Source organism: Candoia aspera, chromosome 5 (genome assembly GCF_035149785.1).
Source record: "Candoia aspera isolate rCanAsp1 chromosome 5, rCanAsp1.hap2, whole genome shotgun sequence".
Classification (NCBI taxonomy): Eukaryota; Metazoa; Chordata; class Lepidosauria; order Squamata; family Boidae; genus Candoia; species Candoia aspera.
In genome coordinates, this window is record NC_086157.1 from 114,300,399 (window position 1) to 114,328,114 (window position 27,716).

At 48.2% G+C, this 27,716-nt stretch overlaps 1 protein-coding gene across 1 annotated transcript; it reads left to right on the forward strand.

Moving 5' to 3' along the window:
* On the forward strand, positions 1 to 27,649 carry PLEKHB1 (pleckstrin homology domain containing B1). Its single transcript, XM_063305989.1, has 7 exons — positions 1 to 79; positions 1,653 to 1,723; positions 8,441 to 8,593; positions 14,377 to 14,479; positions 20,976 to 21,015; positions 23,951 to 24,053; positions 26,470 to 27,649. The coding sequence occupies exons 2-7, from the start codon at positions 1,687 to 1,689 to the stop codon at positions 26,604 to 26,606; spliced, it is 573 nt and encodes a 190-aa protein (XP_063162059.1). The 5' UTR covers positions 1 to 79; positions 1,653 to 1,686; the 3' UTR covers positions 26,607 to 27,649.
* The last annotated feature ends 67 nt before the right edge of the window (positions 27,650 to 27,716 follow it).

Consider the following 27,716-nt stretch of genomic DNA (forward strand, 5'->3'; position numbering starts at 1 on the left):
GGGAGAGGCAGCTCCAGCGCGGGCCTGCCGGGGAAGGCTGCGGCGGTCGCGCAGCGCGCCCTGGGGCGGCCGAGCGCAGGTAAGCCCGGCGGCGCCTGGAGACCCCCGCCCGCGCCCTCCGAGGACGGCGGAGCGGCCCAGCCGCGGCCGGAGCCCCCCGCGAGGCGGCCGCGCCTTTCCGCAGCTCGGCCGCGCCCGCCCGTGCGCGCAAGGAGCCCCGGCGGCTGCCGGCTGAGCTCGCCCCTCCGCCGGGCGCGGGCAGGGCAGGGCAGGGCAGGGCAGGGCAGGGCAGGGCAGGGCAGGGCGGGTGGCTGTCCGGGGAGGGGCGGCGGCGGCGGGGAGGTGGCCGGAGCGCCGGGCCCCAGCCAGCCCCCGGGCGTCTAGGTCGGAGAGGCGGGGGCGAGCGAGACGGCCCCCTCCCCGGCTTCTGAGCGCGCCCGGGGCCCCTGCCAGGCGCCCGCCCGCCCGCCGGGCCGCCTCCTTGGGTGGGAGCGCCTCGGCGCCGGGGCTGAAGAAGCCGGACCGCGTCCCCGGAGCTGCGCAGCCCTGCGCCCTCACCCGGACCGCCCCCTCGGCGGTTCCACCTCGGGGCGCGGGCTCAGTTACGGTCCCCTGTGCCCCTTCCCCGCGTCTCCCTGGATTTTGCCCTTTAAGCGGAGCCCCAGCGGTCTCTCTTCCGCGGCCCGATTTGCTTTCGCTTGTTGTCTAGCGGGCTGAAAGGCGGGCCGGGGACTGGACCCCAAACCCGGATTGTGGAGCCCTCGGTGCTCCCGGAGCTCGGTTGCTTGCTCGCGGATGTTTCACTGGCCCGAGTAGGTGGCATCTTTGGTGCATCTCATGGGGTTGTTCCTTTCCGTTTCTGGTCGGGATGTGAACCCGGCCTGCCCAGTGAGCGGGCAGAAACCCGAGGAAGAGGCCCCGTGGCTTGATCTGCCCCGTTTGCATTTTGCACTACGTCTAAGTCCCCTTCTGTGCGGGCCTGGAGGAAGATCACAGGGAGATGTCTTCAAACAATCTCGCTCATCTCCAAGGCACAGCCACAGCTGCGTGGGGGCCGGTGGGTGGTGTTACTCCCTTCTGGCTTCCTTCCTTTCATGAACCTGTTTGTGTTTGCATGGCCCAGGGAGAATTATAGGAGCAGCCTTTGAAAGCCCGGAATAGGGATGCTTGCAAAAACCCGGCCTAGAAAATGAGTCGGAAGAATTTTCGGGAATCTCCCAGATTCTCCTGATGCAAAAAACTGGAGGGCTTCAGATAAAGATAGATTCAAACACTAATCTCTAAATCCCCCTGAGGGAAACTAATTCTCTCTCTCTCTTCTCCCTCCTGCTGCCATGGAATATTTTATATAACAGGGATAATTCAGGAAGAACGTTAAAAAAAGAGAGATCAGGTTTGCGCTGACTTGTGCCTATATTTAGCAGTCCCGTGGCCCCAATTTTCTCACAGAAGCCGGCAATAGGACTATTACCTCTAGCTAAAACCAAGTTGTTTTGAGCAAAGTCAAGAAGATGGTATGGGGTGCGGCTTGATGGTTTAATACACCTAACACTTTTCTTTCTTTCTTTCTTTCTTTCTTTCTTTCTTTCTTTCTTTCTTTCTTTCTTTCTTTCTTTCTTTCTTTCTTTCTTTCTTTCTTTCATGCTATCCAGATAGTTTTGTGGGAGAGAAAAAGGCTCTGCAGAAATGGCTCTGTTAAAATGCGGCTGGCTCTGGAGACAGAGTAAGTTAATTTGGGAATTCCTAGCGTGGGCTGAAATTGGAATCTCTTTAAGAGGCTGCTGACAATGATGGCTTTTCTCAGTTCTGTTGTGGTGGTGGTGGTGGTGGGCCTCTGGGAGGCCAACTGGCAACTGCTCAGCTCAGAAGCTAAGCAGAGACAGTTTTGGTTCATACTTGGATGGGCAGACCTCTGGGAAGCAAAGGAAAAAATCCCAGAAGATGACAGTGGCAAATAATCCATCCAACACTGGTAAGAAAGTGACATGGATGTGTTGAGGAAGTCAAGAGTCTTTACCACATCAAGCTTGGGCTCCACGCAAACTCAACAAAATTAAACTGGGTATGAACTCCGGTTAGTCCTTGGATGGGAGACCACCAGGGCTGAAGAGTGGACAGAAATCGAAAGGCATCCTGTAAGAAGGCCAGCCATTTCCCAAACCCTACATAGATACAGCCACCAACTCAACTCAAAGTTGTTGCATGTGGCACAGACACAGAGAAGGTTGTGCTCTGTGTGTTTGCTGTCAAAAAGCATTGTAAGAAAGGCCTGATTGATCAAAGCCACAACAGGTGGTGGAAGTCCACATCCATTAGGCGAGGACTAGGGCATCTGAAAGATTGCAATGAGGAAATTGTAAACAGCGTGGATGAATGAATTATAGGGAAGAAAAAAATAGCTCAGAATGAATGGGTGGAAAGCAAAGAGTGCAAAAAAAAAAAGTGATTGGGCCATTTGAAACCTAAGAATAAATGAGATAGGTGATTCTGAGTATGCCTTTAAAAAGTCTGTTTCCAATACATGGGGGGGGGGGGTGATACATGAGCCTTTTCGTAGGCTGAGGAATGAATGTAAATCTGGAAGCCTGGTTGATTTGATGATGATGAAAGAGTGAGAGAGCTCAGGGAGTCTCAGTGGGGCAGACCCTGTTTCGTAGCTTCGGAAAACGGGGACGTGGAGGAAAAGAAGGGAAGAACTAGAGGGAAAGTACAAGGAGCCCAGGAAAATAGAGGAAGAACTGTCTATGAAAAATAGTTACACTAATCTCCCCCCACGCCCCAGAGAACAAGAGAGTTGAATGACAGGACAAAGGGAATAAACAGTTGCAAGTTATATATAATTGGTGAAAAGGTAGGGGAGGTGGGTGAATTTGTGTACATCTGCCGGTGTTTGCTACAGATAGGAAAATGGGCGGAGACCACATTTCCTGGCAATCCCCAAACAGATTTCCCGCAAAGGTGAGCCTTCAGTGCCAGCTGGGAGATCAGAGGTGGTCCTTCCAAGCCATGCGTGCACTCCCCCCCCATCTGGAGCCCTCCAGGTGCACTGCAGTGAACTCCCAGAATTAGCCAGCTCTGCAGTCCCGCTCACCTGCCAAGGACCAGATTAGGGCAGCCCTTATGAAGGTTGCCTGGGTCAATTGTGGGATTTTAAATGGGGTCTGGAAGTTGGCCAGCCACTGGGATGGCTGATACCAAATCAATGAAAGGGCTCCAGTTGCTGAGCGTCAGGTGACAGTCTGGCCATGGTGTTCTGCATCATTTGCAATTTCTGGGCTTCCCGAGCATCTTCATCTTTGCTTCCCACACATGCTTGCTGACTTTCTTTCAAGGCCTCCAGAGTGTGTGATCATCTCCAATAAAAACAGGCCATGAAAGGAAGTGCACAAATAAGGCTTTATGGAAGATAAGAAGAAGAGGCTCAATCCATTCAGGTACACACCAGAGCAGTGTTTTTCAAACTTGGCAACTTGAAGATGTGTGCATTTCAACTCCCAGAATTCCCCAGCCAGCATGGGTGGACTTCAACTCCCAGAATTCCCCAGCCAGCATGGGTGGACGTCAACTCCCAGAATTCCCCAGCCAGCATGCTGGCTGGGGAATTCTGGAAGTTGAAGTCCACTCATCTTAAAGTTGCCAAGGTTGAGAAACCCTGCTCTAGAGTGATGGTGTGCATCCTTCCTTTGGCTGCATCCTTTGGCTACCTACTTGGAAGTAAAGCCCACCAATGTGAGCACCACAGAAAGGAGGCTGGATTGCAGGACAAGGCAGCATTTTGTCTCCAAAGGATCGGCTGGATGGGATTATTTTTCCCTGAAAGAAATGCTGGACTCACCGAGGCAGAAAGGTGATCTCCTCCTCCCTGCCGCATTTCTCTTGCCAAGCTTAGCCATCTGCTCCTGGTAGCTCTCAGTCAGAATGAGCCAGAGGAGCAAAGACAGACCCCTTCTCCCCATCTGTGGTGGCTCGTGTCCTGGGGCGTTCCTTATTTGTTTGGCCACCCCTCTTAGCGCAAAGATAAAAGGGCAGTCTAAAAACCCCAGGCGCCAACCAGTTTAAAAAGGACAAATTGAGGCTCCTTACAGACCACGTGCAGCACAGCATCTTGGCCTTTCTGAACATGACTGGGGAGTCCTTTAGAGCGCCTCTTCCCTTCCTTCTGGGGTGTTAAAATCAGGAGGAGCCTGGGCGCCCCGTTTCCGGCCCACATGTTTCATTCAAAGGCGTCAGCTTTCAGGAGCTGCGGATCGTTTCATGAGACGTATGGAAGGGCTAAATTCATGGGGGATTTAAATTGGGGGGCAGAAAGGAGAAGAAGGTTGGTTATGTGGATGCAGTTCCACCTGACACAGATTACAAGCAGCTTCCCCATGAACAAGTGTAGTGTGTTAAAAAACCCCTTTGGGTCCCAAGCCAGACAGCTAGGGTTGTCTAAGATGCTAAACTCTGGGACTGAGAGTGGATTTGAACCCGGGTCTCCCCAGTCCTTGGCCAGGAGCTTCAGTGATCCACCACCCCTGGTGGCCAGTAAGAGAGGGGGGCATTTTTCCTTGAGTTGCCAGGGGCTGGTGAGATTTTTATCCAAAAAATTTAGAGGCTCTAAGTGAGTGGATTACAATATGCTGCCAGGAAGTGTGAGTTATTCTTATATTAATAGGGGCCCAACCCTATGGGATTTATTTATTTTCTATCCTGCCTTTATTATCTGTATAAATAACTCAAGGCAGCAAGCATACCTATTACTCCTTCCTCCTCCTATTTTCCCCACAACAGCTACCCTGTGAGGTTTGTTGGGCTGAGAGAGAGGGACTGGCCCAAGGTCACCCAGCTGGCTTTCATGACTTAGGCAGGACTAGAATGCACAGTCTCCTGGTTGCTAGCCCAGGGCCTTAACCACTAGATCAAACTGGCCTGGATTTTAGATGGCCCCAACTTTCCTGCCCTCCCATCAGGGGCTGAAGACCTGGGCTAGACTGTGGGGTGAGCCCGTCCTGCTGTTTGGATTAGATGTTGGTTGAATTGCTCCAAGCATGATCTTTTTTAATAATTCCTTTAATTTGTTTTCTTATTTTCTTGTTGTTTGTGAGCCTTCTAGGGTTGTGTTGTGTTGTGTTGTGGGCGGCTTCCTGAATTTAAATAGGATATGACAAAATAGAATAATGATAAATCGTACGAAAGGAGAATATTAAGCTAATTTGAAATCACGTCTACATGATTACTCAGAGCAAAAACAACTATCTGACTCACTGTATCCACAGCTTTTGAAGTGCTTAAATCATTGAAGGATAACAACACCGTGTAGGTTGGGAAATAGTTAATTTACAACATGCAAATGTGCAGGGATGTCCACAAGGGGTGGGCCAAGACGTCAAGATAATGGCCAGACCAGTGGCCCACCTGTTTTTTTGCAATTCCCATGTGCGGTGCACATGAAAAATGGGCAGAGCTTCGATCATGCCAGCCATCTTGACTTTTTTGACCAATCCCTGCAGATAGTCCTGTGGCAATTGTAAATTCATCTCAGCTGGAAGTGTCAACAGAGAGCAAACCCTGATCAGGACTTTAATGGATCTTGGCTGTTTCAGTTCCTGCAATTCTTAATTCCCAATCTCGGATGTTTTCAGGGGAAAACAATGCATTTAATAAACGATAAAAAAATAGTACTGTTGATTTAATGAATTCTAACGCCGCATTTAATTCCGTGCTTGCTTGTCTTCAGGGACCTTTTATGGGAAGCTTTTGTCACAGATTTATTCCTCTGAAACCCAAGGGAGCTTCTTTTGTATAAAATTTCATTTTAGGATTGTACGGGAAGTGACTTCCCCCAGGAGCGGGCAACCTTTGGCATTCCAGATGAAGCTGAGTGATTTGTGGAATGCCAGAGGGTATTTTTCCCTTGTCTTATCACTTATGGCTTCTGTTCGGCAAAACATACAAAACTCTTTTATATCCCAGCAAGACTTTGGTGCAACGCCACGAAGGCCTCCTGCCATCCTCAGCTCTCCTTTGGGTGACACAGGCTCATCTGGGATCTTTGCCAGTCAAAGCATGCAGGGCGACGTGGCACGTAGAGCCCAAGATGGTAGAGTGGGAAGGCCCCACATTGCCCGTTCTGTGCTACGTGCAGGAAAAAGAGACTGCAAATGTCAGGAATTGACATCTCTCTGCAAAGCAAGTCCCTCTTATCCCGGATCAGCGTGTTCACTTTTCCATCACCTTATACCAGTGTTTCTCAAACTTGATGACTTTAAGACATGTGGATTTCAACTCCCAGAATTCCCCAGCCGGCCATGCTGGCTGGGGAATTCTAGGAGTTGCAGTCTGCATGCCTTAAAGTTGCCAGGTTTGAGAAACCCTGCCTTATACCTTCATCTGGTGCTGCAAAGCTGTGAGTGACTTGCAGGAATTGTAACTGGGTCCTAGTATTCTAAAAGGAAACTAGCAACTCAGGCTAATGCAGATGTTCCATCTTCCTTCTGGCCATCGGTAGGGAATACCAGTGTTCGATCTCGGGGTGACCCAACTCCCAAATGATCCAGATGTGCTCCAGTCATGGCCTCTTCCTGCTTAGGGCCAGACCTATTTTGCATCTTCTCGTGGGTGTTTTCATGCTACTGCTCAAGCCTTTGGTGGGTTGTTTTACAGTGCTTGATAGGGAAGTGTGAGAAATGGTGGGGAGGCTGGGAAAGGAAGAGGATTAGGAGATTGATTGATTGATTGATTGATTGATTGATTGATTGATTGATTGATTATGTGCCATCAAGTTGGTGTTGACTCTTAGCGGCCACATAGATGGATTTTCTCCAGGAGGATCTGTCCCCAACCTGGTCCTTCAGGTCTTCCAATGGTGACCCCATCGCCACTGGAATCCAGTCCATCCCCCTTTCTGGTCATCCTCTTCTTCTCTTTCCTTTTAAGAGATTAGGCATAAACGATCAGAAGATGGAGCTGATCTCAGAAATGGCAGCTGAGCCTGGGTGATGAGAGACCTCGGAAGAAGCATTTCAGATTGTTCCAAGAAACTGTCTGAAATAAATGAAGCTGGGAAATGCCTTTTGCTGCTCCCAAGAATTTGGATTTTCCCCAGTTCCAACATTAAAGATACCTTCTGAAATCTGTGTAGTTCTTGTTTCCTTGGTCTTGCCAAGCTGCACAGGGCTAGAAAAAGGCTCTGTCGTCAGGGCATGACGCATCAAGACCACTTGCAAGAACTTTATGCACAAGTGGGGAGGATCTCTGATAGCTTCCTCAGAAGAATGGTTATCCAGATTTGGGGAGTGTCCCTCCAAATTCAGAAAGAGAAATCCGAAGTAGAGTTTAACTCTAACTGAAAACTGATTACAATTTCATGCATGGAATAGTGAAACAACCCAAATTTGGGTTTTCTTAACTGCATTGATGTATATTTTCCAGCATTATCGAAAGGTATTATTATTGCCTGCTTCCTTCCTTCCTTCCTTCTCTTTCTTTTGCTCCTTCTTCTCCTTTCTTCCTCTCTCGCTCTCTTTCTTTCTTTCTTTTTCTTTCTTTTTCTCCTTTTCCCCTTCCTTCCTTCCTTCCTTCCTTCCTTCTTTTGCTCCTTCTTCTCCTTCCTTCCTCTCTCACTTTCTTTTTCTTTCTTTTTCTCCTTTTCCCCTTCCTTCCTTCCTTCCTTCCTTCCTTCGCTCCTTCTTCTCCTTCCTTCCTCTCTCACTTTCTTTCTTTTTCTTTCTTTTTCTCCTTCTTTTCCCCTTCCTTCCTTCCTTCCTTCTCTTTCTTTCTTTTGCTCCTTCTTCTCCTTCCGTCCTCTCTCGCTCTTTCTTTTTCTCCTTCTTCTCCCCTTCCTTCCTTCCTTCCTTCCTTCCTTCCTTCCTTCCTTCCTTCCTTCCTTCCTTCCCTCCCTCCCTCCCTCGTGTGTGTGACTTCAACTGTAACTAAGTATTTCTAGCGTAACGTTTAATAAGGGTATTTGGGTTTTGTCTAGAAAATGAATGTGAAATATTTATTTACCCACTTCAAAAGACTCCCGAAATATCTTACAGTATCATAAGTTTTCAGTGATACACCGGAATATGTTACTTTTATGATATTTCCGGTTTGTTGTTTGCCACCTGTATTTCGCAGCTGGCCCCTCATTTTCCTAACCTTCATGCAATTTGTATTATTTTGTTTTCTTTTTTTAAAAAAAATACATAATAATAAAAGGGAAAAGAAGACCGCTGGCCTTCTGATGAAGGAGTGATTTATTCCTGAGGGAGCTCATGCAGGTGATGTTTTGGGAGGATTATCTCCCTGGTGGAAATTTAAGACTCTTTGGGTTGCAAGGTGAAAGTTTTAATTTTTTTAGCAGGCCCAAGACTCTGTAAAGAAAGGTGCAGGGACCTCTTTGCTGGGGGGGGAACCACAAGCATTGCACTATTTCTCCACCCCCTTATTTTTTTTTTCCTCCCGGCCTGTGCAGGTTCCATTCTGCGACGCTGGAAAAGGAACTGGTTTGTGCTGTGGGCGGACGGCAGCCTCGTCTATTACCACGATGAAACTGGCCGTGAAATGGACGGGAGAATCAACATCAAATCCAACTGCAGAGACGTCAGGACGGGCCGCGAATGCCGCGGTGAGTAGGCTTGTGGGTGTCAGCCTGGTCTTTTTCCGCCAACACTGGAACAAAAGCCCATCCTTTGTTCTTAAAGTAAGTTTCTAGTCCTCAAGGCTGTGAACTGGTTGGAGACCAGTGCTGAACCAAACGGCTCTTCCATATTTTTTTTCCTTTAAACCCCCTGCAGTTGGTCCTCAGACTCACCCCATCATATGCTCAGGTGTGTACAGTTACAAGCTAAGGATAAAATATCTCAAAATGCCAACCGATTGTCTGAGCAAAGCTATTTTGAATTCTTTGCTGTGTTCTTTTTTTCACATTCCAGTCTCGCTCTTGCCACCGGGGCCCATATGGCACCGCAGGGTTGGTTTCGGGATGATGGGAGTGGTGGTTCCAATACATCCGGAGGGCACCACGTTGGAGAAAGCTGATATAAGCCTTCCTGGGTGTGTTGGGACAATCGGTTCATACATTGGCAAAATCTTGCTAATGCAGAATGAGGCACAGTTGGATCCGATGGAGATGCCTCTATTTTCATTGCTGCCCTGCTCAGTTTGGGCCACTTGAGTTGCAAAATGCCACGAGGCTGGCCAACCAGTCTGGGTTTCTCTTTCTGTCTTCCAAGCAGTTTAAAAAAAAAATGTGTTCCCCCCACCCCGCGCATAGAGAGGCCTTGAACCTCATCCCACCCTTATCCCTCTGTCTCCTGTAAACTCCCAAAATAAGCTTTTAGAAGATAATCAGGAGATTAAATGCGTGTCTGGGTTAATGAACTGTAGAAGCTTGTTGGAAGCTGTCCAGATGTTGGAGAGTTTATATCAGTGCTTCTCAGCCGTGGCAACTTCAATGCCCAGAGTTCTTGCCAGACTAAACCTGTATTACTCTAACCCAGGGTTTCTCAGCCTCGGCAGCTTGAAGATGTGTGGACTTCAACTCCCAGAATTCTCCAGCCAGCATGTCTGGCTGGGGTATTCTGGGAGTTGAAGTCCACGTGTTCTGGCTGGGGGATTCTGGGAGTTGATGCATCTTGAAGTTGCTGAGGTTGAGAAACACTGCTCCATCCTAATGGATATACCCTGGGATATTCTAGGGAGTGGCTATCCTGAATCTCCTCCTCTTCCCACGGTCCATCTCTGGGCTGTGCTGCCTCTTGTCATGGCCCCTCCTCCCTGAGAACCAGCGGCATCACTGTGGTCCACCACACCCTCCTTCCGCTACACCAAGCTACCAACACTTGCCTTATCAAAGAGGCCAAAGGCGGGGGACGGTCTGCAATCCCGCTCAGCCAATGATGGATAGTTGGGATGCTCTTGTTCATGCCGTTCCCCAGTGGGCTGATATTTCAGCATTTAGCTGGGCACCCTGCTGCTGCTTTATTTTATCTATCTATCTATCTATCTATCTATCTATCTATCTATCTATCTATCAAATTTTTATCACCGCCCATCTCCCCCCACAAGGAGGGACTCTGGGCTCTTTGCACACTGCCTAGAGCCTGGTTGGACCGTACACTAATAATTATTAATGTTATGAAATTATGATCACGTTGCGCAGCCTTGCCCCCCCCCCCCAGCCACTTGGAGCACCCTGGAGGGCTCTGAAGTGCCCCCCCCCTTCTTGTTTGCATTTCTCTCCCTTGCGGCCCTGGTTGTGCAAAGCTGAGTCACCCGGCGTGTCCTTTTCCTAGACAATTGAGGGATAGAGAGAGTCCAAACAGAGAATTCCTTCATGGGGCACCAGCACAGCTTCCAGCAGTGCCAAACGAACAGTGCCCACTTGTCTGCCAGCCCCCAGCTAATTCCTGCTCTGTGTGTGTGTGTGTGTGTGTGTGTGCGTGCGTGCGTGCGTGTGCGTGCATGTGTGCGCTTCAGTTCCAGGATATTGATGCTCACCGTTCAATAACCTGGCAGCCATTTGTTCATCTTGCTTTGCTGCCTGGCTGCTGTCAGAGCTGAACAGACTTTACGGGAAATAATTGTCCCAGCTGGGTTTGGTCTGCAAAAATATATATTCTGCTGGACGTCGTCCAGGATGGTGGCTTTGAAACAGCCTTCCCTGGCCTTCTGTTTGCTGTGCGCGCTGGGGAGCCTCGCTTGGGTGATTTGCAAACAGATCCTCCTGGTTTCTGGTTTAATTTTATTGGCTCAGGGGTGATGGAGCCGAGCGTTGTGAGGGAGGAATTATTTCGGGGAGCCCTTTCGTCTGGTTGCAGATTGATGTCCCCCCTTCCACCACCTGTTCGGTTTCAATTGAGGCTCTAAAAGAAGAGCTCTGGAAAAAAAGAGAAAATGCGGGCTATTCCCTGTTTTGAGTTCAGGTTCAGCTGTTTCCCAGCTTCTGCAAGGCAAAGGTGGAAATCCAACTCTTTTATATTCATGGACTGGTGTAGAACCTTCAGCCATCTGGATTTTATTGCATTTATATTCTATTTTTTCTTTCTATTTATTATTTATAATTGCACTGAATTTTAAATTTTGTTTTTATTCTAAACCGCCCAGAGTCCCTCCTTTGGGGGGAGAGGGGCGGTGATAAAATTTGATAAATAAATAAAATAAAGATGGTTAGCAAATTGTTTACATGGTTATAAAGATGGAGAATAGCTCTCTCTAAACAGTTAGGGCAGTGTTTCTCAACCTTGGCAACTTTAAGAGGTGTGGACTTCAACTCCCAGAATTCCCCAGCCAGCCATGCTGGCTAGGGAATTCTGGGCGTTGAAGTCCACACCTCTTAAAGTTGCCAAGGTTGAGAAACGCTGCCTTAGAGCTCCTTTGCTCTGCTTCTCTGCTTACAAATTCCCCCTCATTTCCCCACTGCTGACTTGCCTTCTATGAAATGGGTGTTTTGCAACCATCTGTGGCTGTACGTTGTAACAGGCAGGGTTCCCCATGACTGCAGTTGGGGGCCACCTGCCGCAAGGCTTAGTGTGGTCAGTAGTTAAGGTGTTGGACTGGGAAAATCCAGGCCGAAATCCCTGTTCAACCAGGAAAACCCCCTGGGGACCCTGGGCCAGTCTTCGTCTCTCTGCCCAGTCTATCTCACAGGAATGCTGTGATTAAAAAACTGGAGGCGGATTGTCTCGTTCAACCCTGGAGAAAGACAGGACATGAATCTAAGAAATACAGGAGGGGCCAGATCCGTGCTGGATTTGGACACGGAGGGCCAGCAGCATGTTTCCTCCCCATTTCAAATGGAGCCTTCCGATGAGCTGGGCACGCACTCTTCCTGTGCAGCTCTGGCGCCGTCAGCCTTGCAAGCTAGTCTGGACAGGAAGCACGCCCCGATGAACTAATTCTACTTCATTGTAAGGTTACCTTAACAGAATCTCACAAGTCTGAAAGTACATATCTCCCTCCTCATCCTCACAGCCCCAGAAACTAGGGAGGGCCCCTTCTGAGATGTTTGCCACGCCCCCATTCCTGCTGTGGGCTAAGCTGCCTCTTATCTGACCATTGTCTAGTCCAGTGCTTCCCAACCTTGGCAGCTTTAAGATACGTGGACTTCAACTCCCAGAATTCCCTAGCCAGCAGTGCTAGCTGGGGAATTCTGGGAGTTGAAGTCCACATATCTTAAAGCTGCCAAGGTTGAGAAGCACTGGTCTAATCTGTCTCCCAAGGTCATTCCACTTACCATTACAGGTGCTTTCCCACCAGATCTTTAAGCATCTGGATTTTGGGAAGAGTTCACATCTTGGCTTGTCCTTCAGCCTCTCTGATGGTACATCCTGGAATCCTTTCCCAGGAGACAACAGACCTGATGGGTCTCTGTTTTATGTACCATGCAGGCTAAGCTGTTGCCCCTCTGGGGTCAACGTAGCAGATCTTGTTTGAATTTCGCCCTGTTTCCCCCCCCCCCACCAGGGCCTTTGGAGACCTTCCAAATCTCATGCTGTTTGTTTCCCTGCGACTGGAGTCAGCAGCTCCTCCCCGGGGTCTTAATTATTCTGCGACTCTCTCGGATTGCAACAGCCAGCGAGGAACGCTTCAGAGACAGTTGGCTGGCGTTCCTCCTGGGAGGCGTTTCTTTGCTTTAAACACATACACATACACGCAACAACAACAACTTTATTTTAAAAACTACACGATGTAGGGAAGATCAGCAATGGGCATAGGTCCATCATAGCCCTGAGGACGCATCTCCCCGCCTCTGGTGAATTTCCAGTCGAGGGTTGTCCTCTTAAGCACACATCTTCTCTTTCTTGTGGGGCATTTTTCTTGGGATATATAAATAATATGTTCTTGGCATTTGCTGCCAAGTTCCATCAGGAGTACCCCTTTGACTCATTGTACTAGAAGGAAAGCATTTTTTACTGGACCATGACAGCCAAGATTGTAAGAATCCGTATTTAAACAAGGCTTCCAGACCTCAATGTTTTTAAAAACATGTCTGTGTGTGTGTGTGTGTGTGTGTGAGAGAGAGAGAGAGAGAGAGAAAGAGAGATGTAATGGTATGTGGGAATGACCCTGGGAGACAGGAGAAAGAGCAGCAAACTAGAAAATGGTTGGATAAGAGGCAGCTGAGCCAATAGCAGGAATGGGGGTGTGGCAGACATCTCAGAAGGGACCTTCCCCAGTTTTTTGGGTTGTAAAGATGGGGGAGAAATGTACTTTGAGAGTTGCAAGATAGATGTCAGTCTTGTGAGGTAGCCCAGACAAAAAGCACGCCCAGATGAACTAATTCTACTTTGTTGTAAGGTTACATTTACAGAATCTTGCAAGTCTGAAAGTGCCCTTCTGGTCCCTTGCTTTTATTCTCCTGAAAACTGCAGAGGGTCATTACAGTCATACACTGGACAACCGGCGTGTAAAAGGTATCCCAGCCCACAGAAGGAGGAAGGGCGTGGGAAGCTTCTCAGAAGGGGCCCTCCCTAGTTTTCCATAGAGTCAAAGGGACGGAGGGGAGAAATTCTTTCAGTCTTGCAAGATTCTGTTAATGTAACCTTCCAATTAAGATAGAGCTAGTCCTCCTGGTTGTGTTTCTTGTCTGGACTACCTTGCAGGACTAACAGGTTGTTTCCTAAAGGAATGCCTCCCTCCCATTATGTGCTTTTCGGGTGCTTCTGACAGTGTTTCCAAAGAAGGAGGCCCAACTGGAATGACCAAGGAACAGGGCCTTCTCTGTAGTGGCCCCAGTGCTGTGGAATTCCACCGTTGTTTGGGGGAAAAAGATGCTGGACGGTAAGGATCCAGCTGGGTCTTCATCTTCTGCAATTCTCTTTGCAGTGGCAATTTGTTTATTTAAGATTAATACAAGTTATGTGCTGCTCCATTTCTGTAGATCTGAGCAGCTTGCTGCATTAATGATTAAAAATAAAGAACGGTCCAGTTATGAACAATCTGGCGCTCTAATGTTTGGGGGTACCTGACCTCGCTCCCCCCAAATGCTTCTCTGAGGAAATGTGTTTTTAAGGCTGACACACAGACAACCCCCGAACAGTGGGCATTTTGCAAGCTCTGGAACCCAGGGTGTGTTTCACGCAGATTTTAATGGGGACAAGAAAGATAATTATCCCTTCATTAATTGCACCCCTGTTGGAGTCTGATGTTGATCCCAGGCACAGTAATGAAAAGGCTTCGCTTGTGATAATATTACGACCTGTTTTGATCAGCGTTTCCAGCACAGCTTCAGTGAAGAGCAGACGGGACCGAGGAGAGGCCCTGTTGATCGTCTTGTTCCACACAATCCCCTGTAGCCGATCCAAGCTCAGCCTGGCAGCCTCGAGGTCTAGAAACTTGCCTGTTGACAGAGTAGAAACGCAGCCTCCTCCTGGCCCTCTGCTTATGCGTCCTGCCCTGTCTTTCCAGATATCCAGCCTCCAGAAGGGAAAACTCGCGAGTGCCTGATGTGCGTCGTGCAAAGGGATGGCCCCAAGATCATGCTGTGTGCCGAGAGCCAGGACGATGCACTGTAAGTTGTGAGAAGGGTGGTCCTCAGCGAGGGTCAGGAAAGTCAAGAGGGATGCCACGACCCTGTGATTAAGCCCTGACCCCTTTTGCTATGGGTGGGGCTTCACTCGTATGATCTTGACTTTTTTGAAACCACCACCCTCCCCCTCAGATACCTAGTCTGCAAGGCAGTGGTCACAAACGAGAGCTGGGTATTTGAAACGGGATTACAGGTGGTCCTCGACTTACGACCACAATTGGGACCAGAATTCTGTCGTAAGTCATTGCGGTCATAAGTCAAGTCACCACATGACCGGACCTAATTTTACAACCATTTTTATGACGGTCATTAAGCAAATAATGGGTCATTAAGCGAATCGCCGTGGCAGTTAAGCGAATCCAGCATCCCCAATGGGTGCTTTTTGCAGTTTTTTACCGGAAACCGGCCAAAAAGGACACAAATTGTAATCACGTAACCGCAGGAACTGCAACTGGTTGTAAATGTGAGCTGGTTGCCAAGCGCCTGAATTGCAATTACGTGACCATGGCGGGGTGTGTGTGTGATGGTCATAAGTGCGAGTACAGGTTGTAAAGCACTTTTTCCAAGGCCACCATAACTTTGAACCGTCATTGAACGAATGGTCGTAAGTTGAGGACTACCTGTACAGCAATCCTGACAATGAGCCCGTTTCAAAGGTTGACAGCCAAGGTTGAGTTTTGTGGAAGAGGCCATGCGGCCCGGTGATTCTTGTCTCCCCTTTGTCTTGGCTAGCTGTCTTCAGTTTAGACCCATCCAGATGTCTTGAATTTTCCTGAATTCTCCTGGCAGCCTGGCTGGAATTCTGGGAATTACCCTCTGCCCCCCAATGTATGGAGGGCACCAGGATAGGAAAGGCTGTTTGTGACTGTCCCATGACCCCACAGGCTTGGTTCCTACAACCACTAAACTCTCCACCCGGGTGACAGAGGCTGCTTTCACCTGACACACCCAGTGTCCCAACAGATCATTCCCATTTCGGTTGAACACGATACTGTGATCCACAGAGCATTCACCTGTTTGGAATACAAAGATTTTAGGACGTCTTCTCCCTGGCTGAAGGGACCATCAGTGAAGCAGAAGCAAGTAACTATGGAGGGCACCAAGAAGCCCTCAACCCAAGGTTGCACATTCATCAAATCAGCCTTCGTCCGAAGGACCAACCTGTGTCTCAGCTGGAGAGATCCAGGGTCCGACTCGGAGATCTCATCAGAGACCAGCAGTGAGGTTTGGTCCTTCTCTCCCTAGAGTTCCCACATAGCTAGGGAAGGTCTCCCTTGAGCGTGTTAACTCCTGGAGCTTCCACGTTGCTTTCTTGGCACATTATGGTGGGGGTTGTTCATTGCGTTCTTCAGGGATGTTTCTCTTGGTTTCCCAGTCAAGCCTGTAGCCCTGGGATTTCTGGATGATCTCCCCTCCAGTTACTGACCAAGTCTAGCCCTGTTCAGCTTTCAGTGATCTTCAAGTTAAGCCTGCCGTGCCGATGCATCTTCAAGATTTTTACCAGGTCTTAAGCGTGTTGTGTAAAGCCAGCCAGGGTGAATTGTGTATGATAAAGTGGAATTTTCAAAATGTTTGTATAATAGGAAGAAAGCTATTTTAGAGGGGAGAGTGGCTGATATGGCAAAGGAATTATTCTCCCCTGAAAAGGCCTTTGTAATTTCCTTGCTTGCACACATACCCGCCGCCCTGCTTCATGTTTGTTTGTTCTGGTTCTTGGGCAAAACAGTTCCTCAGTTTCCCATCTGCAAAATCTAGGATTTAATATCAGGTCTCTGATGCTTCCAAGATAGACAGTTTGGTGCCGTGGTGAAGGCACCAGGCTAGAAACCGGGAGACCGTGATTCTAGTCCCGCCTGAGGCATGAAGGCCGGCTGGGTGACCTTGGGCCAGCCACTCTCTCTCAGCCCCAGGAAGGAGGCAAGGGCAAACCACCCCTGAAAATCCTTGCCAAGAACATTGCAGGGACTTGTCCAGGCCGTCTCCGAGAATCGGACACGATGGAAAGGATTTTTTTTAAAAATGCCTCCAAAAGGAACTGTTGATGATAAAGGAACAAGGCAGGAGACATGTTTTTGGAGCAACTTCTGCGATATTTCTTTAGCATGGTCTTGGATCCGGTTAATGAAAGGTGCTTTGTTTGGTTTTTTTTCCCTTTTTGTTGTTTGTGTTGGCTGCATCTTCAGGGACCTTCGGCTGGGAACACACCACTTTCTTTAGGGAGGCCAGCATGCTTGAAAAATTTCCATCTCATTGTTCAGGGCTGTGTTTACAAACCAGCGAAGAGGGAGCATTCCCTGTTTCTGATATCACCCAAGCTTGAAATAGTCCACCGCAGACCGAAGATGTTGATCTCAGGTTTCCGGAAAAGGCGAAGACATTGAGAGAAGGCCTCCTCAAAATGTATGGACGAAGGGCCGGAGTAGGACTCACTGGAGAAGGGGGTGGCTTTCCCTTTGGAAAATGTGAAAAATCTAACATAATAATTAGTAACAGTAATAGTAATAGTGATACCTTATAAGACCTGGGAGTTCATGTAGGGATCCCTGCCAATGAGGGTTCACTTAACAAACTGTGGTCAAAACCAACCATAGCTTAGTGCAGTGTTTCTCAACCTTGGAAACTTTAAGATGGATGGACTTCAACTCCCAGAATTCCCCAGCCAACATGAAGTTGAAGTCCACCCATCTTAACATTGCCAAGGTTGAGAAACACTGGCTTAGTGCCATGTGTCAGTTGACCCTTTGTCGACCTACTTATAAGATGCTCCATAGGTTATAGGTCACAGCCTGAAGTAGGAGAACCAGCAACATCTGCACAGCCTCCCATTGGGTCTTCGGCGAAATTCCGATCTGGAGAAGCTTTTCAAACCAGGAGGAAGCACCAAATTCCTATCCAGTGGTGCTCCTGGTGCTTAAGCCTGCAGCTGCCTGCTCAGCTGGTATTTTTAATCCCCGCCCCCATGCTTCCATGGCTGGACTTCTCTGCACCCATCTTCTCCAGGTCTATTAAGATCATAAAGAGGGGCCTTGCTAAGGTCCTTCTGGTGGAGGAGTGTCATCTATGGGGACCCTGCTGTCCAAGCTTCTTGGTGACAGCCCCCTTATGGAACAGCTCTCCCTGGACGGTCTGGCCCCTAATGGCCATTTGCAGCCAAGAAAGGTAGATTCTCACAGAATCTCATTAGTTTGCTTTATGGGAAGGAGAATAAGTTGGGTTACAGAATCTTAGACGCTGGATAGGTGTATTTTAGCATCCCATTTACTGGTAAGTACATAAGGCCTCTTTGGTCTCCTTTTTAATTGCCTCTTGAAATGGGGAGATGCTGCTACCCATTTGCCTGATCAGGAAGGTCCAGATGTTCCAGCCTGCAATACAGGTAGTCCTTGCTTAACGACCATTTGATTAAGACGACAGCACTGGAAAAACGCCTTATGACCAGTCCTCGCACTTAACAGCCATCACAGAGTCCTGCAGTCACATCATCGCCATTTTTGACCTTCTCAGCCAGCCAAAATTAATGGGGGAACTGTGTGATTCACATAATGACCATGTGGTTCACTTAACAACCATGTGATTCATTTAATGCCTGCAGTGATTTGCTTAACAACCTTCTCAAAAATGGTTGTAAAATTGGCTTGGATTTGCTTAATGATCGCATTGCTTAGCAACTGAAATTCCAGTCCCAATTGTGTTTGTTAAGCAACTACTACCTATCTATTGCAAACCACCATTCCCAGATGTGGAGAATTACATTATGTGGACATTCAGACACCCCCCTTTCTTAGATTGATCCAGAATTTACAGGGTCTGGTTTGGTTTGTAATCCTATGAACGTTGGTTCTGGAAGCTGCTTAGAGCCTGTCAGGCAGGGGTGTCCATTGAATGTGGTCAAAAAAGTCAAGATGGTGGCTGCACATAAAAAATGGTCAGAGCTTCGATCACACTGTTTTGGCAACATTTGGGTACTGAAAATCTCTTGAATAAACAGGTTAACCTGAACACCATTGTCAGGCCCCCAACTGCAGGACACAACTCAGCAAGAAGGATGCATGGTGAGTATCATCAGGTCTGTCGGGGTTAATCTGAATAAGCCAAAACTCTCCCACTGGTTTATTAGCGAGTTCATTAAGGCAGAGCCTTTGAGAGCTGTGTGAACCTCTTTTCCCCAGGAGGTAAGACAGAAAGGCTGTCTTGTCCCAAAAATCGCAATATCTGCACATTTCTGGATTATTTTCAGAAAGAAAAAAAAACAGGAAGAAAAAGTGATTTCCCCCCCCCCTCCAATTGTTGTAACATTTCCAGAACGTACCTGTGTTAAGTCCTGCATGAAATTTTGAGGTCTGTGCTGGACTAGCGTAATGGTCTGTGGGAAAGGCCTTAGGAGATGGGGCGAAGAGAGACTGCCGAGGGAACGGTCAGATAAGAGGCAGCTTAGCCCACAGCTGGATAGTGGGCAGGGCAAGAGGCTCAGAAGGGACCCTCCCTAGTTTCTTGGGCTGTAAAGGAGACGCAGGGAGAATTGTACTTTCAGGCTTGCAAGTTTCTCTTAGTGTAACTTTACACTAAAGCAGAATTAGCTCATCTGGAAGTGTTTCCTGTCTGGTCTACTGGGAAGACGGACTCCAAACCAGCCCCTTCCGAGCTTCTTCACCGCATTAGACAGTCTCTGCAGCAAAACAGATCTTGGCATGATCTCCCTCCAGGACCTGCCCAGCGGTGGCAGGGTTACATCTCAGCTAATCCTGCTTAGACATATGACTCAAGATGACTTGAAGGCCTCTGGTGACCTTGAGGTCACGATGGAGCCAGGATTACAATAATCCCCTTTTGGGTGTTTCCTCCAGGAGGGCTTCCAGGTGCATCACTGAGATGAGCAAATGTTGCAACAAAGACGATTACATCTTCAGCTCCCGTTTCTCAAAGCACGTTGTCTGGTTTGAGGAACACTTTGAACACTAATGCAAAGTGCCACATGGCTCAGGGATTTCCAAGTCTGATCCTCTCTCACCCCCCCAAACAACGCCGTCTTAAAACCACACGCCGTATCCTTTCTGCTCTGTAGAGCTTCAAGAACAGCCAATGCATTTTTAAATATTCATGGCCAGGAAGTATTTTTATGCTGCTGCTCCTTCAGGGTTTTTAAATGGAAATGAAAACAATTCATTTGGGGAAATCCAGAACATATGGGGGAATGAGATAAGCGCTCCCAAATACCGAAAAGGTGTGTTTTTAAAACATTTTGAATTAGAGGCTGGAGTATCAGAAGGAGGTGGTTAGGATTAAAGAATGGTTGTGCATCCTCCCCAGAACCACTTGCGGTCTGCTCTGTGTTGGGACGTGGGTGAACTTGGAGACCACGCTGGGCTCTTCAGAGGTCCAGCTTCATCCCTTCCGATCAGTTGGAAAGTGCCGTCAGATGTTGTTCAATTCAGCAGTCGCAGCCAGCTACTCGAGAGAGTGCAGATGAATTGTTTTCCACATGCAAATGTAATAATATCTGTAAATACACACACACACACTGTATGTATATCACCTTGGCACCAACCCACAAGTTACCTGTACTGGATCTCTTTGATGCTAAGGAGAAAACTCAAGAGTTTCCAAATTTCCCACCATGCCAGATTTTCTGCAGGAATGAAAATGGCGGAAAACATAATCAAAGGGGAGGATTTTGCCTGGATTCCACCTAAAATTCCATCAAAGAGGTAGAGTGTCTACATTAGAATAATCTTGATCCCCCCACCACCACATCACAAGCATGGAAAACATTACGGAAATTAGAGACCGGCAGAACGTTGCAATCTCAAAACTTGTTTCTAGAGTTTTGCTCAAAGGTCAACTAAATGCCCTGGTTTGCTCCTATGTGGGAAAACAACCAGGCAACTTCCAAGGGTGTCATTTGAGTGTTTTGGCTTTTCTGTTTTGTTTTTTTTAACAACTTTATTAAATTTTCAACATAAAGATAAAATACAAAAAGATAGAAAAAAGTTTAAGGAGAGACTAAAAGAAAGAGAGATAAACTAGAAAGTGCAGAAATAAATAGAAATTTATGAATGCTCTGACCTGGCTTTGATTTTCCAGCTTAAGATATGCTGCTGTTATCTGGGACAGCTTGGCCTTCCCAACTGGGCACTGTCTGGATGGCTCCGGCTCCCATCATCGTGTGCCAGCTGCAGAGAGTGGGAATTGACCCAACTCATTGGGACAGCACCTGGAGGTTCAGGAAGGCTGGTTTAGAGGCTACCTGTCTGTAGGGCTGCCGGCATCCTTATCCCATCAAAGGCATGGGAGATGGCTTAAAAGAGTCGACATTGAAAGGTGTTTTGAAAGGCCAAAGGGATCTCCCGTGAGATCCCCCAGGTTTTTATTTTTGCAGCAACTGGTGGGAAAGGAACTGAAATGAGGGGGCTTCAAAATCTACCCCTTCCCCTTCTACAGACACCAGGGCCCTCACCTGTTCCTCCTGTTTTGTCCACAGAGCTTGGAAGATGGCCCTTTTCGAAGCCAAAGCAACGCAGGTGAGTCTCCTTTGTGCCCCTTTCTTTTGGGCTGAGCAGGTGCACCAGAGATGGGTCTGGCTGAACATCATTGACTGGCATTTTCAGTTGGACTGAATACGCTTGCCAACTCCAGTGGCCGACTAAACAGGCATGGACCTGGTTAAGGCTTCGATGGGAGGGCACCAGGGTGTCCCAAGGTGGCCGACGAAATTGGGAAAGCATCCCAGGAGAAGACGAATGGCAAAACTTTGGTACTGTTAGCCAGAAAACCACATGGTCTTGGAGCTTTTACCCTAATTTGGTGTTTCTCAACCTTGGCAACTTTAAGATGGGTGGACTTCAACTCCCAGAATTCCCCAGCCATCCATGCTGGCTGGGGAATTCTGGGAGTTGAAGTCCACACATCTTAAAAGTTGCCATGGTTGAGAAATAGTGCCTTAATCAATTTAACCATAATTAAAGAATGGCATATTTGGTATTTTCCCCTTTCTCTGTCACGTTAAAAATAATAATTTGAGGTGGTTTTTGAAGGCTTCAACTTAAAGATCTCTGCCTTGCATGCTGCAGATCTGATCATAGGCCTTCCTGTCCTTTGAGAGGCTGAGTCTAAATTTGCTTCTGTCCATCTTCCTCATCCTTGCTGCCCAAAATAAAACAAAAATTGGGATGATGTTCTGAGCCGAATGCCAGCTTTCTCAAGGCTCAGAGAGGGTGTTTTCATTCGGGACATGCAGAACCATCCATACCCCCAGAAATGTTTTAATGTTAAAATCGTAAACCAGTTCAAAAGGAGCGCATAAGCGTCATTGGGAGAAGGCCTGGTTAAGATGACCTTGAAAATAGCAATCTAATTAAAACGGGAGGGTGGCCAGTTCCCTGATGAGATCTAAGCCTCACACGTCAAAGTTGTTAAAATTGTGTTGGTGTGACATTTTACATAGGTCTCCCACAATTTGAGAATCTAAAGTGGAGATTCCTTTACACATCAAATTAAGTCACCCCCTCACCCCAGTTTTGAGTCTGGATGCTCCCCAAAACTTCAGTGCAGACCCTGAGGCCTCGTTTCCCATCAGCTGCTGTACTACGCCTGAGACACTTTCCAATTTTCAGCCCCGTCTGGTTACAGATCAATAAGTGCAATTGTCGTGGCGTGGCAGAAATGCCTCGAAGGCCAGATCGATTTTAGAAAGAGCCAGAGGTGCTGGAAAGAAAGGGGAAAAAAGATTGTGTGGCCAGCCACGAGCCCAGATGGGGTCAAGCGGTTGTCCATTTTCTGTTCCCCTTTCCGTCAGTTTCGGAGGCCCTCGCCATGACACACAGGTTTAGCGCTGCTCCTGCTTAACATGTTGTTCCAATATTGCACTCCCGCCGTCCTCCCGGAGAGCCGAGCTCAGCTTTGGTCAGGGCAAATGGCAATTAATGGCGGTTTCCACCTTGCAGTGGCGGAAGCCTCCAGAGCTATGGACCGGTCACTTTTTCATGGACAAGGCCCCCACTTCATCTCACCTCTTGGCCCTCAGCCCTCCCTGCGCCCCTCATATCTTTGCACTGGTGCCTCAGTTTCTTTGTTTGTTCCTTTAATGCTTATTTATCGTATTTCTTCACCACCCATCTCATGTTGCGACGACTCTGGGCGATTTACAAGTGAATAAAAGAATAAAAAATAAAAGATTCATTATAAAATATAAATATACGTAAGTATAAGAATATAAATATAAAATATAAAGTACAAAATACAGAGTATAAAATCCAAGACGGCCTTAGTAAAAATTTCCGGGGCCACATAAAGGTAGCAGCCACCCCCATGATCAGCTGCCCCCCTTCTCGCCCCAAGTGAGGTGGCATAGCCAGGCCTTAACAAACTTCCGAAGGCTGGGAGAGTGGGGGCCTGCCTCGCCTCTGGGGGTAAATTATTCCAAAGGGCAGGGAAGGCCCTCTTCCTGTTAAGCAAAGGGGTGGCTTCATAGCTCTGCTTCTGATCCGGTTCTTTTTTTTTTCCGGTTTGCTTTAGTGTTTTTCTCATGGGTAAAGAAATGCAGGGATCTCAGGAAGAAAACAGGGAACGGGACAAGAGAGAGTCCTGGCTTTTTTTAAAAAAAAAATATATATATTTTTGTGCTTTCCCATTGGTCCGATCACCCAGCCCAGTGTTTCTCAACCTCAGCAACCTTAAGATGCATGGACTTCAACTCCCAGAACTCCTGCGGGGGAATTCTGGGAGTTGAAGTCCACCCATGCTGGCTGGGGAATTCTGGGAGTTGAAGTCCACACATTAAGTTGCCAAGATTGAAAAACACGGTTCTAGAGGGTCCAGACTTATCCTCCCTTGCTCCAGAGGGTAAGACTAGAGGGAGTGGGATGAATCCTCAAGGGTGCAATTACCGATGAGACATTAGCGATGCACTGATGAGTCCCTCTTTTGGGGGAGATGGGCGGTAACAAAATGTGAATTAAAAAAAGAATAGGAAGAACTTCCTGAGAGGAGGAGCTGTCAAGCAGTGGGATATGTTACTGTGTGGAAGGATTTCTTCCCCTTCCCTGGGGCTTTTAAACAGAGGCTGGATAGTCACTGTAACGGGAGAGTCAGATAAGAGAAATCGGAGTCTGGGGCGGAACTGTAATTTGAGAAAGCATCTCAGGCTTGACCCTCCCCAGTTCTCACAAAGGTAAAGGGAGGGAGGGGGAGGTACATTCAGACTTGCAAGGTTCTGTTGCCGTAACCTTATAATAAAAGCAGCATTCGCTCACTTGTCTTTGGTTTCCAGGTTCGGTCTACCTCGGAGGGCTGACATTCATCCCTTGGGCATGGTGTAGGGAATCCTGCTGTGTGCAGGGGGTTGGACTTGATGACCTCTGAGATCCCCCCCAACTCCATGATTCTACGTCCACAGCCCGAGAGGACCCCTGTCTCGGTTGCTGACGTTTGGCTGCCTCTTTTCTGTCTCTGCTCCAGGTTCACCTATATGACCCGTACGATGACTATTACCAAACGGTTCCCCTGGATTCGCACCAGGCGCTGTACGTCAGCTCAGATTATTACGGCAACCAGTATGGCGGTAGGTCTGCGAGCTCACCGTCAGCCCCTTTCTAGCACCATCACCCAATTCACCTTTCAAGAAGGAATCGAATTGTTTTTAAACACCTTAAAACGTAAACAGGCTCCCTTAAGGTTACAGGAAGAATTGAATTCCTTGGAGGTCTTGGGGGTTGGCTGTCTGTCCTTTGGGGGTGCTGTAGTGGATCCAGCACTGGGCAGGGGTTGGACTAGGTGACCTCTAGGGTGCCTAACTGCTCTTCAACCTGTCAGTCTGAAGATGAGGATGATATATTATTAAATATATTGGATTGCCTAGCCTTGGACTCCCAGCTTCCCTTGGACCCCTCCTTCCATCCCCCCTCTGGAATCCCTCTGTGTCCACTCCCTGTCCAAAATTTAAAATAGGGAGGCACCATGCTTTGAGTGACAGATCTAACACCCAGTCTTCTCAACTGAAGGCTTGGATGCCCAGGAATTCACTAAAGTGTTTGCTGGAAAGGCAGCTTTCAGGAACAGGAGGGAAACCAAGACCCCCCAGGGATGGCTGGTGAACGCAGAGCAGTGTTTTGTGCTCTGAAGAGGGGGGCGGGGTTAAGGGAGGCCAGGCAGGCTTGTATAATGCAGCCTTCTCCAACCTGGTGCCCTCTAGATCAGTGTTTCTCAACCTTGGCCACTTGAAGATGTGTGGACTTCAACTCCCAGAATTCCCCAGCCAGCTAGGCTGGCTGGCAAATTCCAGGAGTTGAAGTCCACACATCTTCAAGGTTGTTGGATGGATGGATGGATGGATGGATGATAGTTGCCAGAATCCCAGTCAGCTGGTTTACTGGTCTGGAATTCTTGGGTTGAGATTGACTGTGTCTGGCGTTTACCAGGTTGGTGAAAACAGAGAGACAGACCCACAGGAGGGGTCCAGACGATCAAGGGGGCAGCCGCAACCTTGTCATTGGAGCCCTGCCCCCTTTTTACGGGCATCGCTGGGAGAGCTCTGATCACAGGGCTGTGGCCCTGCTTCCAGGAAGACCTCAGACAAATACAGCGTTTCTTCCCATGGTTATCCCCTTGGAGACAAAGCATCTCAGCACAGAGGGAACCCTCCCATTGATTTGCTTAGCCACGTTTTAGAACCACCTCTATGAGTGAGCAACCCCAGGACACTTTTTATTTAATGCATCCAATGCGAAGTTGCATTCATTTTCTTTTCACAATAGACAAGGCTTCCCCGTTTTTCTAGATCTAAGGGCGGAATATGTTGAAGAGTGTTTCTATGGGCCTAGAAGGCCTTTGGAAGAGGGTATGATGCCCGGTTGTCTTCCATGCCATCTGGGAAATGAAAGATCCTGTAATCATAGGAGGGTTGCTGTTAGCAGCATTCATTGGCATCGCTGGCCCTCCATTAGGGCCAGAGAAATGAGGACTCCTTTTTGCCCAGCTGTCTGGGCCAAGAGGAGACCTCAGCTGTTACCTTCTTCAGCTGATGTGCTGATAGCCTGGATTAAATTCCAGTTCCTCAGGACCTGCCATTCTTTGGGGCTTAACTGCATCTTGAGGATTGAAAGGACATCTGGTGGCCCAGTTGTGTATTCCCATAGATGCACTAAAAGGAAATATAAACTCTATTAATTAGCAAAATAAAAGAATCCCGCAATCGATGCTTGAGGAATTCCTTTCCCTTGGAATTGCAGTCATCTCGTCTTTGCGTCGAGCAGGTTTCTGGTAGATGCAAAGATCTGGGGTGTTCCGGTCTGAAGGAAGCTGGGTGGGTTTCGGTGCAAGAAGCTAAGGGGCTCACTGCACGCAGGTCAGTTCTGGTGCCAAACTGACACAAAGATCAGGATAAATCAGCGTTTCTCAACCTTGGCCACTTTAAGATGAGTGAACTTCAACTCCCAGAATTCCCCGGCCAACATGGCTGGCCAGGGAATTCTGGGAGTTGAAGTCCACCCATCTTAAAGTGGCCAAGGTTGAGAAACACTGGGATGAATTAAGACCAATCCACAAAGCCAAGCCTTTGTGGCGGGGGGGAAACCTTTGCATCCAGATGAACGAATGACCGGCCTTTATTGTGGTTTTTGAATAGTTGTAGAACAAAACTTTCAAATCCCAAATTAAAAAAAACAAAGGTTTTCTATAAAATAACAGTAAACAAGATGCAAAGTGAGATGATAAGAGGATTATATGTAAAGGAGACCAAGAACTAAAATATTTTTGCAGCATTAAGATCCTCGAAAGCCAGTTGTCTTAACACCATGCGTATAAAAGGCCTTAATTAACCCAATATCAAAATGCTAAAATGCTATTTTAACATACCATTATGTGAATATACGTCTAACATGGTACAGTTTTAGAACCCTAAGACATCTAAAGTTAAGACCTACCTGGCTGTGGGTAGGATTTCCCACTGATGGCGCTTCTCCTGCCTTTCTCCCTTGCAGCCCCCGGGATGACCCACGTCATCATCCGCGAAGACCCCTACCGTGTTTCTGGAGACCAGATGGCCCTGGGTCTCCTGGCCGGGGCGGCCACTGGGGCAGCCCTGGGCTCGTTCATGTGGATGCCTTGTTGGTTCTGAAGCTCTGCTGTTGGTAGAACTGCCAGCCCAGCCCAGCCCGGCTGACTCCCGTTTTCCTGGCAAGAACCCATGGTTTGGAAGAGAAGAGGGAGAACCAAAGGGGATGGGTCATGTGGCACGTAGATTCCCAGGGGTTCGGCAAGATTCCAGGGAAGGTTTTCAAGTCCCTGCTGTGTAACCATAACAGCGGCCAGTAGTTCCCATGCTTCACTGCTATGCTATGCCCTCCCCAGTTTGTTTTGCCTCCCTGGGTCAGATGTAGGGCAGGCCAGGCGGCTGCTGCCCCTGCCCTAAAGCTGTCGTGTTGCGTTTGGCTGGGGGAACGTAAGGGGTTATCCGAGAATGCCCAGGGGGCCCCACCAGCTTGGAAATCCGCTCATCCTGGCCAGAAGCTTCCGTGAAATCTCTTTGTGGTTCATATACAAGCTATGTTCCTGTAACACCCTTGGCTAGGGTTCATCTCAGTTAGGCTCTTTAGCGGCTGATGTCAGAGGCAAGCCCAGCCAATGGGTTTTCCGTAATCAGGTTAAGCGTGTTGTGTGAACAAAGGCAAATTCCCTTTGTAACCTCTGGTATGATGCATTCGCAGTGTAAATGGGTCTTGGTGAATCCTTGAGGTCAGGCATTCTCAGCATCTTCCTACCCAGATCATATAGCTTGGATGTTGCTCTCCGAGGCCCCTCCCATCCCACGTCTTGAGGGTGCTTGCAGGGCATGGTCAGAAAAGTCAAGGTGATTCCACAATAGTGCGATCAAAGCTCCGCTTGTTTTTGTGGATGCCCATGAAAAAACAGCTTCATTTGCACCACTGTGGTATCATCTTGGCTTTTTTGACCATGCCCTGTGGATACCCTGCTGCAATTCCTTTGCCCACCCCTGTTTGCAGGCTTCCTGTCTCCCTCCTCTTCCCCACCTCTTAGGGTGGAAGGTCTCAGAGTTAGGGTGAAAGATGCTGCACCCTGGCTGGACTTCAGTTAGGCTAAGCCCATTTACAGATAGTCCTCACTTAACAACTACAGTTGGGACTGGAATTTTGGTTGCTAAGCGAAGTGCTCATTAAGCAAATCTGACCCAATTTTACAACCTTTTTGTGGCATCGTTAAGCGAATC